Raw genomic sequence first — 20526 nt, 5'->3', positions numbered from 1 at the left:
TGTGACACTATTCAGTTTTGTTTTTATCTTTGAAATCTTTACAGATCTTTATATATACTTGATTACCTACAGCGACATCTTTCAAACTGATTGCTACATTTAGTTGATCACTGTGCCATAAGCACCTCTTAATCCAGCCTTGGTTTAGTATTTAAAATATTGATTTTCTTTTATGTGAAAAATAATTTTGGTATATTATTTTTAAGAAATATATTGAAAATAAATCCTAAATCTGGTTTTACCCATGTGCAGATGATGAATTTTTATACTTCCTCTATTGGGAGTTTTGTTCACTGTGCTTCGAAAATATTTAGTGAAACTTGAGAAATTGCAGAGAGGAGAATATAAAAAAAATAAAATGGTTCAAGGTACAATAGGATATGTGTTGAAATGAGGCCATATGGGTATAGTTGAATGAAAAAGAGACTGAATCAAAATTTAAATGAAATAGGAAAAGTAGATATAGGTTTAAAATAGACTTGCTTCTCTGAATCTGGGAATATTAAAATGAGTTCTAAAAGACTTAAAAGAAGCTAACAGTTGTTTATTTATAATAAATGCTGTCGAATCCAAAGAGTGCTTGGAAATAAGGCGTGAATTTTTAGAACTCATGTTGTGCTGATGAATTCTCTAGAATGAATAAATTTTTCGTGATGGTGTAGAAACATACAAGATGATACTTTGTATTGAGTTATACCCTTTTGAGGTGGTTCTGGGAAGAGATAACAAAATTCTTTAGTTTTTCAGTTTTACTGTTGTAAAGCAGGGTTTCTTAACAGGGCCCTGTTGACATTTTGACCTGGATAATTCTTTGTTGTGGAAGGGCTACCCTGTACATGGTAGGAGTTTTTACAGTAGCCCTGATCCCTACTCACCAGCTCCAGTAAGCATTCACCTCAGTCGTGATAAGTGTTTTGTTTAGGGCGCAAAACCACCCCTACTTGAAAAACTGGAAAAGTTGGGGAACCTCAATTTAGCTTTTATAGTAAATGTTGTTGTCATTCTTCAGTTCTTGTTTTAATCTGTCCTATGTGAAGGTTATTTTTATATTTGATATGATTTGTATTCAACATATAATATCAAAAAATAATGTTTGGAACCATTTCTCCCTGTTACTACAGGGTAATATTTTGGCTTAAATATATTAGTACTTTTTCAATATTTATCCCTTGGAAAGTCTTTTATTAAATAATGAAATTATTTTCCCTTTTAGAGAGTTTAAGCAAATGTAATTATGTTCACGTATGTTTCTTCTTTTAAGTTTTTGGGGTGTTAACTTTTTATGCATATCACTTGCATGGTTATGTCTTGTTAGAAGTTCATTGTATTTAATGGCTTTTGGTACCATTTTCCTTTAGTATCATTAAGTACTCCATGTATTTGAGGAATGAATAACTTGCAGAGGCATGAGTTTAATCCAGGACAGAGAAGCAGTTACCACTGAAGCTTTGTAGGACTTGGGCTTTTGAGACCATACAAGTGTCTTAAGAGTAGGAGCATTTATTTGAGTAGGATGATAACATCTTTCTTATACTTGATTCTTTGCAGTTTTAAAAAAATTCAGGTGAGAAAGGAAACTGAACACCAGTTTAGACAATTCATAATAAGAGAAAGCATTGATATTCCTTCTCCTATTTGTATCTATTGTTACATTGTTTAAACATCTGGGTAAGATACTTACACAGTACCTTAAGTACCTAGGTAAGTACCTTAAGTGGTAGCATGTAAGAGGAACTAGGTCAATGTTTGTTTAATGAATGAATGAATCTAAATTAGTCTCTTCTTTTTATTGAGAAAACTGAGGCTAAAGTAAATAAAGTAACTTGTTCAAATGAGCAAATGGGACCAGATTTTGAGAGTCTCAGTTCAGGGCTCTTTTCTACTACACCTGCTGATATTCTATTTGTCAGTTGTTGGTGTTCTCCAGTTTTATATTTTCTCCCTAATTGCTTATGTTAGTTTGTCTGTACAAGAACAGGAAAACATTTAAGAACAGTGGCATACATACAATGAATATTTAATATATTGCTGATTTGTAGAGAGAGTTCAAGGAGGTTTTATCTGATTAGTGCTTTATCTTCTACAGTTTAACTTTTAAAAATTACATGGAAAATAGAAAGTGTTTATTAACTCGAATGTAGGGATCTATTTTTTTTTTTTTAGGAGGGATTTAGTTGATAGTCAGCAGAGGGTGCTCTAACATTGCATTTTAAGGAGTAAAGTCTAGTTACCATAACTCAAGTGTTCAAAATCTGTATTTGTTACTTATATATTAGACTTATTTTCACAGAATTGATCTTGGTTCTTTTAAAGAATAATTTGCCAATATACCCTAATATTGGTTTAAATTTTAGGCCTTCAGGTACAAAAGTTAAAAAAAGCTCTTTTTGTCAACTATAAAACAGTTATCTCTAATGGGATATTATTTTGTGTAAATGGACTTATTTCAGGACTGGTTGTTGAAAGTAAGAAGTTGAAACTACCTTTTGAATTAAAAGAGTAAAGCAAATATCGATGTTGATTTTAAACATAGACGTAATAGAATGACCCAGAATTTAATACTATACCTATGTGATTTCAAAAGTAAATGTTAACAAAATAACTTTAACATCTTAATTACAGTGTGCAGGCTCTTCTCTCTTGTCTAATCATTTTTCTAGGGTCGTGAATTTCTAGAATTTTATAAATTATTCTGTAAACTAGATTTTTGAAGTGTGGCTTACTTAGCATCTTATACATGTAGTAGTAATCCCTTGGTTATTGGTTATTTTTGTACCTTTTTGTACATAAAGATAGGCCGAGAAAGCTGTGAAACATAGTGCTAGTCTACCCATGTTTGTACAATACATAGAGTAAGGCAAAATTGGTTGTAATCATTAAATTACTTTGGTTTACATTTGAGTTACACTTTTTTGTTCAGCGAAATTTAATCCTGTTTCCAGAGAATCACTAATGTAGAAAACTTATGAATAGGATGCATTTATTTCAGTGAAATGGAGTGCGGCACTAGTTCTGTAGTATATGGGGAAGATTCCTTTCAATGCTGTTATTAGAATGCTGGTTTGCTGTCTGACTGCAGATGTTTAGATTAGAATGAGCACCACTGGCCGACTTCAGAGCATATCCATATTGCTGTGCTGTGTGCCAATATGTATATAAGTATTTTAGCAGTAATGAAAGGGTGAAGAAGAAACACCTTATGCAGAAAAATTGAAAATATTCATTTTGAGAATTGAATATAGAAAAGACTAGAGCAATTTAAAGAAGAGAAAAAATTGAATAAAATTTGAAAATAGACCTAACATTAAATATTCTGGTGCAATTTTTTTAGGGCAATAGATCGAACCTTTAGCTGGGTTAGATTGACAGGAGTAACAACATAATAGCCAAATGGAAACATTATGATTTACTTATAGTTATGGCTTATGTAGTTTCTGTATTTTGGGTTAGGAGCCTCCTGACAAAACTACATAGAATATCTCTTTACAGGAATTGTACGTATAAGTACTTTTGAAATCTTTGACATAAATCAGACTATAGTGTAAGAAAAATTCAGTACCTTTAATTTTTGCTGGTTCTGATTTCTTTTAAAGATTTTCTTGCATATTAATAGGTTTGTTCGAAACAAGCTATCTTAGAACCAGTTAATCCAGATAGTATATTTGTTTGGAGGTGATGTCCTTGCATCAAAATCATTCTGACATAAATATAACTTTTAGAAACCATAATATTTAAATTTCATTCTAATCTTTAGTATATGAGGAAAAAGAGTCATCATCATTTACTTGAGATCAATGAACTTTAAAATATATATATATATTTAAATCATTTTATAAGTAACCTACAGAAGTAAGAATTAAGGAATAGTGTATAAGAACTTTATTAGAAATTTTAATAAGCATTTAAACACAGCAAATTTGTATTTTAACTGTATGTTTTCCTGGTTTTGAAGGTATATATATACCTGAAATGGGCAACATCATCTGAATGCAACTAACTGCTTATTAGTTGTCATACATTCAAATAGGCCTCTAAGAAGGTCTAGCTTATTATTGCTTCTGGCTCTTGCACCTAACAGCAATGCTTGAAGAAATTTTTAAAACCTTTGGCAGTTTATGCCTTTATTGTAAAATATTTTCTTTTTTACATTAGTAAATACCAGTTAGAATAATCAATTGAACACTTTTTCATTTCTACATCATCAGATTCCTTTAGTCATCTTGGTGGATAAATCTGCCTTTAGCATTTGTCCACTTACCATCAAGCAAATTGCAGTGCACAAATGGCGTAAAAGGTGAAAAAATACTGTCAAACATCCTTTTAGCAACATGGAATGGTCCAGGTTTTTGTCATAAAATATTGCATGGTGAAATTTTTTCTATCGAATAAGTGGATAAGAATGCCATCTGTCCTTAGAAATATATTGTTTATTCATTAGTTATTGAATTCTATAAAATTCATCTAGTATATCATCATCTAAAGATTCGGTTCGAGATTTTACTTAAATGATCAATTTTACCATTGTCATTAAAATCTAAAGTAGTGTTGTCTCTACAAAGATCTTCTGATTTATCTAATAATTGTGTAACATCTTTTCTGAATTTTCTTCTCTTTTCCGTTATAGAAGGAAAATAAGACATTTTGAATTTTCAGCTGTATTAATAATGATAGCTAAAAGCAGATTCCAAAGATGAGAGCTGCATCTTTTTTTTTTTTAATTATTGAAATATGATGTATTAATATTTTAGGTGACACAGTAAGAAAATGGAAGAAAGATACATTATTGTATCATCCTTTTAGGCATGCTATTATTCTAAATTCTTACTGTTTTCATTTTTTTAAATTGTAGTTGGGAATAATTGATAAGGAATGATAAAATAATTCCTAGAATGATGAATTCACAACACGTTTTAAGATAGAGGAGAAAATAAGATCACCAAAATCTCATAATATATTATAGATTTATAAAAGGGTCCAGTGGATCTACATGGAAATTACTAGGTAGAATAAGTTTTTTTCTTTTTTTTTTAAGTGAGTTTTCTCTGTGGTTTTTGGAAGATCTTTAAAAAAGAATAAACATTATATAGGATCAAACCTAAACTAGAACTGCTAAGAAAAGATATTCAGAACCTAAAATTGGGGCCATTTGATCTTTATGATAGACTGAGGGTTAACTCTTCTCTGGCTCTGTGATTTATGCATTCACAGCTTTTTATTATCTACTTTGTTCAAGATTCTGGGCACTTAGTCTTTTTTTAATATTGAGGGTAAAAAAATAATTGATTATGAGTCTTACGTTTAATTTGTATTCTGACCCAAATACTATTTATTTTAAAAGTTATATTTGATTTTTTTATGACATTATAGATTGCTTTAAGATAATATTTGATTTAACTTTAGAATTTGCATACAGTTCCATTGTAAATGGCAGACAAAGTGTACAATACTGAATTGCTAGCCATTTTATAGAATCACTGGTAAATCTATCCAACAGCTCAACTGCTGAACTTGCTAAAAGGATTCCATAATTATATCTGCAGTACTGCATAGAGTTTGGAAAGCAATAGCTGCTCTTTTAGTTTAAATACTCATGTTCATTCTTAACTTAGTTGTGGATACTTAAGACGAACATTCTTTAAAAAAAAAAAAAGGAATGAATAATAAAAAGGTCATTTTGGTAAAAGTACAAGCCATTATGTAGAGCTTGTACAATTTTAAGAATCAGAGAGAAGGACCAGAATTAGATAGAATTCTATAACTTGTCTCTAGTGTAATATTTTTTAAAAATTATTTTTATTTTAAGTTTTGATTGAGGCCAGAGTTTTTTTTCTGGTTTCAAAATTTCCTGAAGTAAACATCCTATTTTTTAGGTAGTCCAAAATTTCATTCATTATTCATCTCTGTCTCTGAAAGATTCGTGGTAGATGTTGACTTTCGAATGGAGAGGAGGTTAAGGGTTATTATTAAGAGATACAACTGATATGACTAAAGCTATCACTATTTTATTTTACTAGCAGGGCATTCATCCTAAATTCATTCTAAATAAATATATAATCTCCAATGACTGATGACTTTTCCACAATTATGTAGACATAAGCAGACATATAGATTAGCTAATATTTGAAACTTAGATAGTATATTGGATCACTTGTTTTGAGAGAAATAACATATATTTTCAAATTTTTCACCTCTTAAATCTAGGAGTAATTCACTAGTTTATAGGAAAGAACAGAATTGTACATCACACCAAGCAGTCCTCTTTTTGCCTTTGTTGGGCATTATTATTTAATTCTGAGTCACTAAGGAAGCTACTTTAGATTTTTTAAAAGGGTGATTTAAAAAATAAGTTTTGTCCATTGAAATCTGCAAGGTTTGTGTTACTAATTTTGTTTATTGCTAAATAATTTGCTTCACTGTGAGTAATGGTTATATTAGGAAATGTTCTCTTATTTGAGAAGTCCAAATTTTATTTAAAAAAAAAACTTTAGAATTAGGTTGCAGAAGAACAGACAATGACTTTGGGAAATGTTGCCATATTGTTATGTGAAAAAAGCAGTTTGTAAAGGAAAGGCTTAATCTAAATTTAGATTTGTATGCATAAGTAAAAGACTGGAAATTCATATGCTATATAGTAATAACCACAGAATAGGCAACTGCATGTTCTTTTAGCTGCTCTTCTCAATTCTTAATTTTAAATTGTTTTAAAAATCAGAAATATATTTAAATAAATTTTAAAAATCTGGTTGCCCAGTATGAATGCTGGGATGATAGTTAGATGCTACAGTACTGTGATATAGCACTGCTCATGCTGATAAAATATACCTTAGCACAGTCCCATTGTGTACATTGAGGCTTTTCTGGGGAATGAAATGGTTAGAAGGAAAACCACTGGATGCCTGAAAATTATACCATATTAGCCCAGGCAAGTAACAGTATAAAATGTCACGTTCCTGAAATTCGTGGTGAAAGCCCCCTGCTATTTGACATTAGAATGTGCTGGAAATTGATTTTGGAGTTATAGCTATAACTTTATTTATTCTTTCTTAAAATATACTCTTTCATTTTTAGGCATTATCCAATTGGTTTGCTATTTGATCTTCTTGCATCAAGTTCAGCTCTTCCTTGGAACATCACAGTACATTTTAAGGTATAGTTTAAATAGCATTTCCCATTTGTCCCACTTGTGATACATAGTAAGTAGATTTAGAATAGATTTTTTAAAGAGCGAAGTTGTTTATTGCTTTTTCTATGGCACTTTTTAATTGCTAAGCTGCCATTAGTGCTTACCTATAAAATACCTTTCAGTTTTTTTCCTGACTCTTTCCTGACTCTAAACATTTAATGTATAAACACCTATTCTTCGTTGGAGCCGAATAAACTGTGTTTAAAATTTATAATATTTTGGGATATTCATATTCTTTTTTTAAAAAATTGCAGATAAGAAGAACAAAGTCTTGAGTGTAGATGTGGGCATGGGAGTAGGGAAGGAGACAACCTAACACTGGGTAATTTTGATTGAATTGAAAGAAGGATTAGGAGAGAGAAGTCTAAAGAATTGATCTAATTCTGTTTTGAGATTTATTAAAACCTAATTTTGTCTCAATATTTTATAAAGTGCTGGTCCCTCTTTCCCCCTAATCATCTTGATTCTCCATCCCTGCCCCCCAAGCAATTCATAAATACCTCTGAAGGATTGAACCACTTCTATTATTTGATCTTGAGGCAGTAATTCTCAGGTGGTAATGGATAGTGAGAGGGAGGCATATTAAAAGTTTGAAAAGTCATTTAGTTTGATATGCTTTCCCATAAGGGACACTCATTTAAAGTCACTGCCCAAAGATGGCTCACTCATTCTTCCTAAGATGCTTTCCTTCCTCTCTTACTGAAATTGAATTTGTGGGTTATTGAAATTTATTTCCCTATTATTTGCACTAACGTTCTTTGCACAGTACTATGTTACCACAGATTTTAGTCACCATGGAATTATACACAATGAGGACATGGTTCTGATATGTATGAGTATCAGTACCGTCCAAGGCAAGGACTATCTGTATATGTAATAATTAACGGTTAGAATGGTGTGAAGATAAAATTGCTCCAAGCATAATAAGGGCAGAGGTCCTGTATTTTCTAACAAGTCTTTCCCATTTTATGTTGAAAATTAATTTCAATAATTAGAAGGCGGGTGTGTGTGTGTGTGTGTGTGTGTGTGTGTGTGTGTGTGTATACATGCTAAAAAACTTTGAAATCTAGGTTAAAATATATCATGGCTATCTATTCTTTATTCATTCAACAATTACAGAGAGCCCTGCTGTGTGCCAGCCAGGCACTGTTCTAGGAGCTTGGGTGAATGACACAAAGACACTCAAACACTCAGCCTCTTTATGGTACTTACTGGTACTACATACTAAGCCCTCTGAAATTATCAATGAAATGAGTCGATGGATTATAATAATGACAAGAAAGGTTTAGAATTGTTAGGATTGGCATAGTGTAATGATTCTCAAAGTGGACCCATGGGACTTTCCAGAATCCTGTCAAGGGATTCATGAGGTCAAATCTATTTCCTTAATAATATTAAGATGCTATTTGCCTTTTCCACTGTGTTTACATTTGTAATGGTCTGCAAAAGTGTTGGTGGGTAAAACTGTTGGCCCTTTAGCACGAAGTAAGACAATGCACCATACTGTACTAGTAGTCATTATATTCTTCACCACTACACACTGACTGTTTTGGATGAAGTAGTACAAATTATTAATATTAATCTTCACTCTTAAGTACATATCTTTTTAATCTCCTGTGTGATAAAATGGGAAGTACACATAAAACACTTAACGCTGTATGCCAGGTATTGTGGTTGTCCTAAGGAAAAGCGCTTGTGCCCTTGTTTGAGTTGCAAGCTGAAAAAGCCACTTTTCTCATGAAACACCATTTTTTTTATTTGAAAGATTGACTGATAGACCAACTGTAGTTATTCATACTTGGATATTAATCAGTTTCTTGAAAATAAAGTGAACCTGTCATTGCAAGTGAAACAACTGACAGTATTTGTTTCCAATGACAAAATTTGAACTTTTAAGTGAAAATTAGAATTTTGGAAAACATGTATCTGCTACAATAAGCTTGACAGCTTTATTATTCTTAAAAGGATTTTTTTGATGAGATTGGTGGTCATTTTAACAAATCTGATTTTTAAGAAATTTTATGTAATGAATTATGTCAACATTTGGAGATCTACATTAACTCAACAAACAGAAATTTTCCAAATGACCAATGCATGATGTTACAAAATCATACATGTATAAAAGAGCCATTTAGAGGGCGAATCAGGATTTTAATATAACACAGATTGAAATGTTTATTGATGTGGTTTCAGATTCCACATTAATGTTATAATAAACTATACTTATTGAATTTAGTGTAGTATCAAAAAAGAATATCCATAAATCTGAAAAGACTATTAAAATGATACTCCTTTTTCCAACTACATAATTTTATAAGTCTGTATATTTATATACTTCAAAACAACATTGCAGAATACTGAATGTAGAAGCAAATAACATAATCCATCTATTTTCTATTAAGCCAGACATTATTTGCGAAACTGTAAAATAGTGCCAGTCTTCTCCCGAGATTTTTTTGTTGTTGTTATTGTTGTTCTGGAAAATAGAGCTACTTTTTTACAAAAAGAAGATTTGTATGTTAACATGTAATGGGTTTATTCTTTGTATTTTAAAATGAATTGCTCTTTGGGGTCCTCAGTAGATCATATATTTTTCTTCCCAGCTGTAAAGTTTATTAGAGAAATCAAATAAAAAGCAGAATTTTATAGCTAATAAAGAAATTATAGAGGATGTTACAAATTTTCTCAAATTACTGATGTGTTTCTCTTAGCTGCTCTTATTCGTTCTGACCGTTGTCTCTGTTGGAAGAAAACTGTTGCTCATATTTCTGTCTATATACTAAATTCTCTTTATTTAGGGTTATAAGACTTAGCTTATCTCTAAAGCTGTCCCCAGATGTTTGACTGATAGCTTATATTGATTGTTGTAGGCCCACTTCTGTTGTATTACCTTATGGCTTTCAATTGATTATGATGAAAATGAGTAAAAATTACATTTGCAGGTAGAAAAGCAGTGCTTTTAGAGTGAGGAAGCAGGTTTTAAGTTTCTAGAAAATATTTTGTCATCAACAGATTAAATTTATTAAGTAACAACTTTGTCAGTTGGTATGTCATTATTTGTTTTCTTTTATGATATTGTAGTGAGTATGTCAAATGATGTCTGTGTTTTAACCAGACTGCTTGGAATTTACTTCTTTTATATTTGCTTTCAAAGATACATGTTGATTTTTATTAGATTTTCAGTAATTGTTGAATGAATAAATAAATGAGTAGCAATGATATATTTTAACCTAGATTTCAGTCTTTTAGCATGCATTACACACACACACACACTCTCTGTCTCTCTCTGTCTCTCTCTGTCTCTCTCTGTCTCTCTGTCTCTCTGTCTCTATGTCTGTCTGTCTGTCTGTCTCTCTCTCTCTCTCTCTCTCTTGCAGCACTAAAGTCTCCAAGAGACCCCCTGCCTCCTCTCCACACGTGGTCAGTTTGTAGTTCAGAGTGGATTCATGGGTAGGGGCTGGGAGACCAACATTAGAAAAGTTGGATTCTCCAATTATCATCCATGTACCTTTCATCTGGATTTGCCAGTTGTTAACATTATGCTACCTTTGCTTTACTTCTCTGTCTTTTTTTCTTTGATATTTTCATTATTTCTATAGGCTTGCAAATTGTAATCAAAAGGTTGCTAACAGTGTGGAATTTTTAAAAGAGACATTAGTGTGATTCAGAATTTAGTAACATCACGTGAAAATATTGGGCCATTTAAAATGCCCAGTTCTACTGCTTATCCTAAGTAAAGTTTCATAGAGTAAACAGAATCAACAATAACTTAGTGTTTTTCTCTCTTTCTTGTCTGATAACATGGTACTAAATTGTCTTTTGGTTTGATAAGAGGAGAAATTTTAGTTTTGAATTTTGACAGTGATTATTAAGGGGAGAAATTTTAGTTTTGAATTTTGACAGTGACATTTGCTGGGCAAAATAGGGTGAGTATTAAGGCAAGTGCTTCTGTGCAAAACATTGCTGAGGGATGGTAACCAGACAAAGTTAAGTTTTTAGACCTACCAGTGGTCCTGACTGGGACTTTTTCTTTAAGTATACTTGTGTGACTGACCACACCCTTTTTCTGGTGGACAAGTTCTTTCTTTCTAGGCCAAAAGCCACTGTGTCTCTTTCAGATAACATACCATATCTAGGCTTCTTCCACTGTGTGGTGATGACATAAGTCTGAGGTAACTTTCCTTGTTCTTGAGTATATTTCATAGTCTCTCCCATGCTTCTGATACCTGTACTTCCTGGCTTTAAATGTTCATAGCTGTTTTATAGTACATATCAATAGTATATGATATTAGTTCTCTATTGCTATGTGACAGATCACCACAAATGTAGCAGCTTAAAACAACAAATGTTTATTATCTCACCGTTTCTGTGGGTCAGGCTTACCTGGGTTATCTGCTTAGGGTCTCACAAGACTGCAATCAAGATGTTAATTGGGCTACATTCTTGCCTGGAGACTTGAGAATCTGTTTTCAAGCTCACTCAGTTTGCTGGCAGAATTCATTTCCTTGTGATTGTAGGGCTGAGGACCGTATCTTCTTACTGACTGTCAGCTAGATGCCACACTCGGCATCTAATGGCTGCTTGAAGTTCTTGCCATATGGACTTTCCTAATATATCAGCTTATTTCATTGAGTCAACAAAATGAGCCTCTAGGGCTAGTCTGTTAGCAAGACTGGAGTTTTATATAATGCTACTTACTCATAGTAATATCCTATAACCTTTGCCACATTCTTTTGGTTAAATGCAGATCACAGGTCCTGCCCACATTCCAGGGGGAAGGAATTAAAGAAAGGTGTGAATACCAAGAGGTGGAGATCACTGAGGGTCATACATACTTAAAACTTTATGAAATATAGTTTTAGTCATTAATTTATTCATCAAATATTTATCGAGGTTAACATTTGCTTTCAGCTATGACAGAGTAACTGGATTGGATTTTTTCTCCAACCATAAACAGCTGTAAAACTGGACAAAATATATGAAGTAGAGCTGTTTCAGGCACTGGACATTAGAGAGAAAGAGAACAAAAAAGGTGAGCTCCACATTCAGCCTATCTGTGCTTCAGGGCAATTTTCTGTCTGTGTAATGGGGAGTCAAACTCAAGCAGAATAAGAAAGTTCTACTGAGCTGAGAATGGAGAGATCAGAGTTCTGGGCTGTGAAGCACCTGGAACTTGCCAGCCAGAGTATCAGAGAAGAGGGAAAAGATATATAAGTGTGAGTTCCCCAAGAGTACTTGGCCGAGAGCTGGGCTACACATGTATAGGTGATATTCCTTAAGGTCTAGTAGAGAGTGTGTGTTAGGGGAGTTGAGTGGGACAGGTCCCATGATGCTTGGAGATGTTGGATGCCAGATGTGGGAGAGACCTAGTTAACATACTGGGCATTTATCTGAGACACCAGAAAGTCCATACTGTAGAAGTAAGGATTATACTTCAGAGGAGGGTTGGCCTGTGTGCCAAATCTAGCCCACTGACAATTTTTGTATGGCCTGTGATCTCAGGATGATTTTTATGTTTTGTAGCTGAAAAAAAATCAAAAGAAGAATGATATTTTGCAACATATAAAAATTATGTGACATATAAATTCTAGTGACCATAAGTAAAGTACTGAAATTCAGCATCTGTGCTCATTCATTTACATATTGCTTTTGGGCTACAATGGCAAAATTGAGCACTTGCTGTAGACACTGTGTGGCCCACAAGTCTAATACATTTACCATCTAGCTCTTTACAGAAGAAATTTGCCAATTCCTATTATAGAGTAAGAATTACTCAGAATCTTCCTTAATATATCCTAAAATTAAGGCTTTTTTATGATTAAAGAGCAGCATCAGGCAAAACAAAACTCATCAAGAAAGACAGTATAATCTATAACCTTTACACTGTATTCAAAATATAAGTGTATAATCAGCTATTACTAGACATGCAAATAAGCAAGAAAACTTGAACCATATCAGGGAGAAGAAATGCTGCAGATAGAAACTTATCCTGAAGTAACCCATATTTGGAATTAGCAAAAAAATGAATTAAAGCAACTATTAAAAACTCAATGACTTAAAATAAGATCGCAAAATTGTAGAACTGAAAAGAATAATATCTGAATAATAAACTTCCCTGGATGGGCTTAACAGTGAATTGAAAGTTTCTGTGAACTTGAAGACAGAGCCATAGAAATTATCCAATGTGAAGAACTGAGAGAAGAAAATGGGGAGTGGGGGTGGGACAGAGACCCAGTGACCTCTAGGATAATATCAAGTAGTCTAACATACATGCAATTGGAGTCCTAGAAGGAGAGGCAAGGGAATAGGCCAGAAAATTATTTTTAAGAAATAACGATTAGACTCATCGCATTTCTTGGTTTCAAAGATACAGACACCAAAACTGTGTGTCACTGGCATATAAGGATAGACAGATAAATGGAACAGAAGTGAAAGTCCAGATATAAACACATATATTTATGGGCAGTTGATTTTTTGTATGGGTGCCAAGACAATTCAGTGAGGGGTAGAATAGTTTTTCAACAGTCGGTGCTAGAACAACTGGATATCCACATGCAAAAGAAAGAAATTGACCCCTATAAAAAAAATAAGTAGGAATGGCTCAAAGACCTAAATAAAAAAGATAAAGTTTAAAACTCTTAGGAAAAAAATAGGAGTAAATTTTGTAACCTTGGATTAGGCAGTGATTTCTTAGGTATGACACTTAAAGCACAAGAAACAATAGATATATAGGACTTCATCAAAACGAAAAACTTTCATGTCTCAAAGGAAGTGAAAAGACATCCCACAGAATAGGAAAAAATATTTGCAAAATTATATATCTGATAATGATATAGTATCCAGGACATATATATTTTAAAAAACTTAGAATTCAATAATAAAAAGGTAAATAACCCAGTTAAAAATGAGCAAAGGATTTAAGTAGACATTTCTCCAAAAAAGATAAGTGAGTGGCCAGTAGGCACATGAAAAGATGGTCACCATAATGAGTCATTAAGAAAATGCAAAGAGAGACCCCAGTAAGTCACTCTTTCATGCCCACTTAGATAGCCGTAATCAAAAAGTTGAACAATAACAAGTAAAGAGAGTGTTGACTAATTGGTACTCTCATATGTTACTATTGGGAATATAAAATGATGGAGCCACTTTGGATAACAGTCTGGCAGTTCCTTAAATGATTAAAAATAGACTTGCTATATGACCCACTAATTACACTATAGTCATATGACTATATACCCAAGGGAATTGAAAACAAGTCCACCCAAAAATTTGTAGTACATAATGTTCATAGCATTAATCATAACAGCCAAAAGGTGGATGCATCCTAAATGTTTAGCAGCCCAAATGTTTATAAACAAAACGTGTATCCATACGACAGAGTATGATCATGAAAAGCAATGGAGTACTGATACATGCTACAGCATAGATGAACCTTGAAACAGCTTGCTGAGTGAAAGAAAACAGACTCAAAAGGCTGCATATTATATGATTTAGATATGAAATGTCCAGAATATGCAAATCTATAGAGATAGAAAGTATATTAGTGGTTTTGAAGGGCTGGAGAGAGGGCAGAATGGGGAGTGACTGCTTATAGATATGAATATTTTCATCTGGAGTGATGAAAATATTGTGTAATTAGTAGCGATGGTTGCACAACCTTGTGACTATACTAAAAACCACTGAATTGTACTCTTTAAAATGGTGAATTTTAAGTGATTTGTGTATGAATTATATCTCAATTTTAAAATAATGTTTACTAATTTTCCAAATTTAGGAGGAAGAAAAATTAGTCTGGGTGTCAAAGAAGCTTAGCAGATCTCAAGCAAATAAATATATAGAAAACTATACTCAGGCACATCCTAATTAAACTGCTAAAAAACCAGTTATAAATAGAAAATCTTGAAAGCAGCCATACACAGAAAGTGACACATGACATAAAAGAGAACAGTAAGGTAAATGATGTGGAGATCAAGAGACAATGGAATGACATGTTAAAGGACTGAAAGAAGCTACAGGCAGGAATGAAGAGCACGAGCAATGGTAAATATAACAGATTACATTTTTTAACTTCTTTAAAAGAGAAATGACTGTCTCAAGCAATAATAGCATAATTTTAAGGAAGGGTTTATAATGTCTGTATAAGTAAAATAAATGACCACACTTGTCTAAAGGATGGGGCCACTAAATTGTCAGTTAGCTATGGCTCAGAAGAAATCACAAGGGAAATTTTAAAATATTTCAAGCTAAATCATAATGGAAACACAACATACTGAAATTTATGGGATTCACCTAAAGCAGTGCTTAGAGGGAATTTAAAACTTTTTCTTTCCGTAGTAGGAAAACACAATTTACTGACATCAGTGATGAAAAATGGGGTATTACTACAGATCCTATAGCCATTTAAAGGATAGAAGGAAATATTATGAATAACTTTATGCCAGCAAATTTGACAAATGGACAAATTCAGTGAAAATACAATTTACTAAAAGTGCTGCAAGAAGTAGCAGATATGAATAGCCCCTTAGTTTTGGATTTGTAATTAAAAACAACTTTCTCACAAAGTAATGTTTCTTGCCTAGTTTCAGTTTTGAATTCTAATATTTAAGGAATAAATAATATCAATCTTTAGAGACTTTTTCTAGAAAATAGAAAGGAGGAGAATATTTCCCAATTTGTTTTACAGGCCAGAATAACTCTGATACCAAAATCTGTTAAAAATATTAAAAGAAAATACAGCCGCTCCCAAAAATGCATGAACATAGATGCAAACACTCTCAAGAAAATACTAGCAAATTGATCCAGCAATATGTAAAAAGGACAGTATACCATGACTGTGTTGAGATTGTCTCAGGAATTGATATTTTCAAATATTAGTGAATCAGCATAATTCATCACATTTAACAGAAGAAAGTAGAAAACTCGTATGATCAGATAAATAAATGCAGAAAAAGCTTTTGACAGAATTTAGTACCCATGTGTCATCAAATCTCTTAGCACACTTTTGAATAGAAGGGAATTTCCTTAATTTGACAGTAAATATGAAAAGCCTACCACTAAAAATCATGCTAAATAGGGATTCACTGTAAGAACAGGAAAAAGGCAAGGATGTCTGCTTCCATAGGTCCGCTTCTACCATTACTATAGGCAGTTTTACTCTACTGTAAAAATCATGCTAAATAGGGATTTATTGAATGTTTCACTGTAAGAACAGGAAAACGGCAAGGACATCTGCTTCTACCATTACTGTAGGCAGTTTTACTCTACTGTAAAATACGTATTTCTAAAAAGAACTGCTATTAAAAATCACAGGACTTATGGGGAGAGTAGGTTAGGGACATAAAACCCAAAACCTCATTAGTGACAAATGAAAAAGATAGGAACCTAATTTTTAAAAAGCACAGTTTTAAACATGTTAAATGGTTAATAAATACATAAATACTACAAAAATGGCTTTTTATTTAGATAAGAAATTTGCTTGTAGAAATGAGCATTGGAATGGTTTGCAGCTTTTCAGTTTTTGTGAAGTGGTGAAAGGAAAGTTATCTGAAATCGGACAAAATTGTAACACTGGATATGGATAGCTCATAATGTGGATTGAGGTAGCAGGTCCATTTCTGAGGTGTATGTGTTTTGTGTATTCTTCTGTGGCTTGACTTAGTTGGGTGCAGTTTTCTGTGTTTACCTAGTGTTATTTGTGAACAATATTTACAAAAGTAAGCATGAAATTAACTGCTTTAATTGTTCCCAAATATATTTTGCATTTTGGTACAAATTCAAAAGATTTGGACAATATATATACATATGTATATATATATACATATATATATATGTACATATGTATGTATTTATATGGGAATAACCAGTTAGCACATGAAAAGGTATTCATCATCTTAAGTTATCAGGGAAATGTATATTAAAATCGCAATGAGATATTGCTTCAGACTCTAGTATGACTAAAATTAAAAAGACTGACAGTACCAAGTTGGAGGGCTCCATAGTAACCAGAACTCTCATGAAATTAAAAAGACTGACAGTACCAAGTTGGAGGGCTCCATAGTAACCAGAACTCTCATACATTGCTAGTGGGAGTGTCAAATTGTACTATCACCTTGGAAAACAGTTTGGCAATTTTTAAACAAAGTTAAACATAAACTTACTCTGTGATCCAACATTTCTGTTTCCAAGTATATACCTGAAAAAATGAAAACATGTTTACAAAAGACTTGAACACTAATGTCATAGTAGCTCTCTTAATAATAGCCCAAATCTGAGTACAATCTTAGTGTCTACTAATAGGTTTTTGGATTTGAAGATTGTGGTATACTACTCAGAAACAAAAAGGAACTAACTACTAATACATGTAGTAACGTAGATGAATCTCAAAAGCATTACATTAAGTGAAAGATGCTATATTACACAATATTGCGTATTATATGATTCTATTTATATGCAGTTATATTACAGGCAAAACTAGTCTCTGGTGATGTAAATCATTCAGCGATTAGTTGGGGTTGAAATGAGGGAACTGATTGCAAAGAGCACCAAGGAATTTTGAGGGTGATAATATTCTATACCTTGTTTGAGCTGACAGTTATGTGGTGTCAAAATTCATCTAACTATATACTTCAAATTTTTGCATTTCACTGTATATGCATCATATCTCAATAAAATTTATTTATTTTTAAATATTTATTGAGAGAGGACAGAGAAGTAAGAATAATCATGGTCTCTTCCTTTTGGGGCTTTAAAAGTAGTGTGACATAATATAAATGATACAGAGTCAAGTGTAAGGACTTTATAAACTGTACCTAGACTTGGGAAATAAGAAATTTCCTGGAGAAAGTGATGTCAAAACTGAACTTGAAGATTGAGGAGGATTTTTGGGGAGTAGGCTTGTAAGTGATTGAGAGATAGGCAAAGATAAAGAGCTCCAGGCAGAGGAAATAGTTTGTGCAAAGGCACTGAAATGAGAGAGTATGACTGAAACAATGAGCAGATGACAGAAGGGAGAGAATGGAGTATATGAAATGAGAGTGAGGGATTATGCTAGAGAGGTTAGCAGAGATGTAAGTCATTCAGAAAATCGAAGGCTTTAGAAGAAGTTTGATTTTATCTTAAAAGTAGAGCAGAGCAGCTGAGTGAGAAGGTCAGATTTCCATTTTAGGAAGATCAGTGTGACTCCAAATGTGAAAAATGAATTAAAGGCATTAAGACTTTGGGCATGGAACTCAGTTACAAGGTTTTCAGAAATGTTGGATAGTTGCTTAGTTTGTACTAGGAAAGTGGCACTGAGAATCTTGAAAGTGAGTGAATTCAGATATACTTAGAATGTGGATGCAAGAGAACTAGAGTAGATGTGGGAAATAGGGAGGAGGAAGAGTCAAGGGGGAAAATCATTTGTTTACTTTTGGATTTGTTGAGTTTCATACACCTGACATGTGTCTACTAGATTAGTGGATATCTGGGTTCTGGGATCACAAGAAGGATCTTGGCTGGAGACTGATACCGAGATTCCTTAGTTCACACAGTATGGAAGTAGGTAAGCTTATTTAAAGCGAGTATATAGAATGAAAAAGCCAAACAGATTCTAGGCCAGAAACTTGCAAAATATCAACATTTAAAGGATGGCCCAGAAATAGGCTCCTGTAAATGAGAGTGAGAAAAAATAAGAGGAAAATGAGAAGTGTGGTAACAGCTTTGAGAGTGACTGCTTCAAAGAAGGTAGTCAAAAGTGTTAGATATTTGGTGAGGACTTAAAACAATTAAGGACTGAAAGTCATCATTGTTGACCTTGAAGAGAGCTGTTTCAGTGGAGTGATAAGGGTAGCAGACAGATTCCATGGGTGGTAAGTAAGAGCTGCATGCCAGCTACGTGAGTGTAAAGGTTGGCTCTGAGGGGGAGAAGAGAAAGAGGGCAGCAGCCAGAAGGGAGTTGAGGTTGAGGGAATGGTTTCGTTTTTTGTTTTTAGGAGGTGGTTTTATTTTTAAGAAACTAATGGGAAATGGTAATTACAGAGAAAAATCGTTAAAGATAATGTTACAGGAACAGAGAGGAATAATTAGTTGAATTGGATTTCATAGTTCAAAAAAATGGTATCTAGAAAACAGGATGGAAGATACTCCTTAGATTGTACCAAGAAAGAAGAAGATTGGTTGCCGGTAAGTTTGTAGATTGGATTTTGGTTAAATTAGAAGATTTAAGAAAATCAAGAAAGTTTAACAGATTTTAATACTGATTTTAGCATTGATTCAGCTAACTCTTGTTAGCATGTTTTTCGTAGTATGTTCCTTTCTTACCCTGAAAATAATACTTTGATAGAAACATTTGAAAGATTCTCTCCCTTTCTATTTACACACACACACACACACACACACACACACACACACACCCACCCCCCCAAGTGATTTTTGAAAGAACATTTTAGATTTTATAAAAGTAAGCCTTTAAACTATGGCCTCATATTTTCCCTGCCAGAATGCTGTGTCTGCTATTAGAAGGTAAATCAACATTAAATAAAATCACATCGCTACTATGTACGTTTAGTTTGCTTGGACTGCCATAACAAAATACCACAGATTGGGTGGTTTCAACAACAGAAATTTATTTTCTCATAGTTCAGGAGGCTAGAAAGTCCAAGATCACGTCAAGGGCCAGCAGGGTTGATTTCTGGTAAGGTCTCTCTTCTCGAAGGCATTTCCTCCTTGTCTATGGGGAGAGAGAGACTGGACTCTCTGCTGTGTTTTCTTATAAGGACAGTAAGCCTATTGGATGAGGGCCCTACCCTTATGACCTCATTTAACCTTAATTTCTTCCTTAGAGGCCCCATCTCCAAATACAGCTGCACTTTTATTACAGTGAGGCCTTCAACATGTGAATATTGGCGGGGGTACGCAAACACTAAGTCCATAACACTATGTAGTGGCAACTTTTGTGTTTTTAATGTGATATTAGATTTTTTTATTGATTATATGGAAATTTTTTTGTTGTTTTGTTTTGCTCATTGTCTTAATAGAGCTTGTGGTGTTATTAATAGATTGATAGGCTTTCCCCCTACACCCCCGCCCCACTTACCTTGTAGGTAGTTTTAGATTAGTGTTGTTTAGTTTGGTGTTATTTGGTTATCTCTAATATGTCTGGACATATTGTAGACTGTCTAAAATAATATTTTAATCAAAGGACATAAATAATAATATCTAAGTAAATGGAACCTTTTAGATCAATTGTGTAAAAGTAAAATTACATTTAGTTTATTAGGCATTCTGACATGGAGGATTAATGAAAGCAAGTAAACCTGGTCTCAAACTCACCTTTATTTTTAAGGATTTGTTTGGACTGAAGACTT

The 20526-nt window shown here is 33.1% G+C and overlaps 1 protein-coding gene across 3 annotated transcripts in view; it reads left to right on the top strand.

The window, feature by feature from the left end:
* Nucleotides 1-20526, top strand: part of ATG5 (autophagy related 5) — a 115147-nt gene that overhangs the window by 17517 nt on the left and 77104 nt on the right. For all 3 annotated transcript variants that reach the window (XM_039869698.1, XM_039869689.1, XM_039869707.1), the window contains exon 4: nt 7069-7147. In XM_039869698.1, coding sequence (XP_039725632.1) covers nt 7069-7147 — 79 coding nt within the window. The remainder of the gene's footprint in view (nt 1-7068; nt 7148-20526) is intronic.

This window comes from Pteropus medius, unplaced genomic scaffold (genome assembly GCF_902729225.1).
Source record: "Pteropus medius unplaced genomic scaffold, Ma_sr-lr_union100, whole genome shotgun sequence".
Lineage (NCBI taxonomy): Eukaryota > Metazoa > Chordata > Mammalia > Chiroptera > Pteropodidae > Pteropus > Pteropus medius.
The sequence above is the reverse complement of the archived record's forward strand: the minus strand, read 5'-3'. Positions and strand labels throughout refer to the sequence as shown.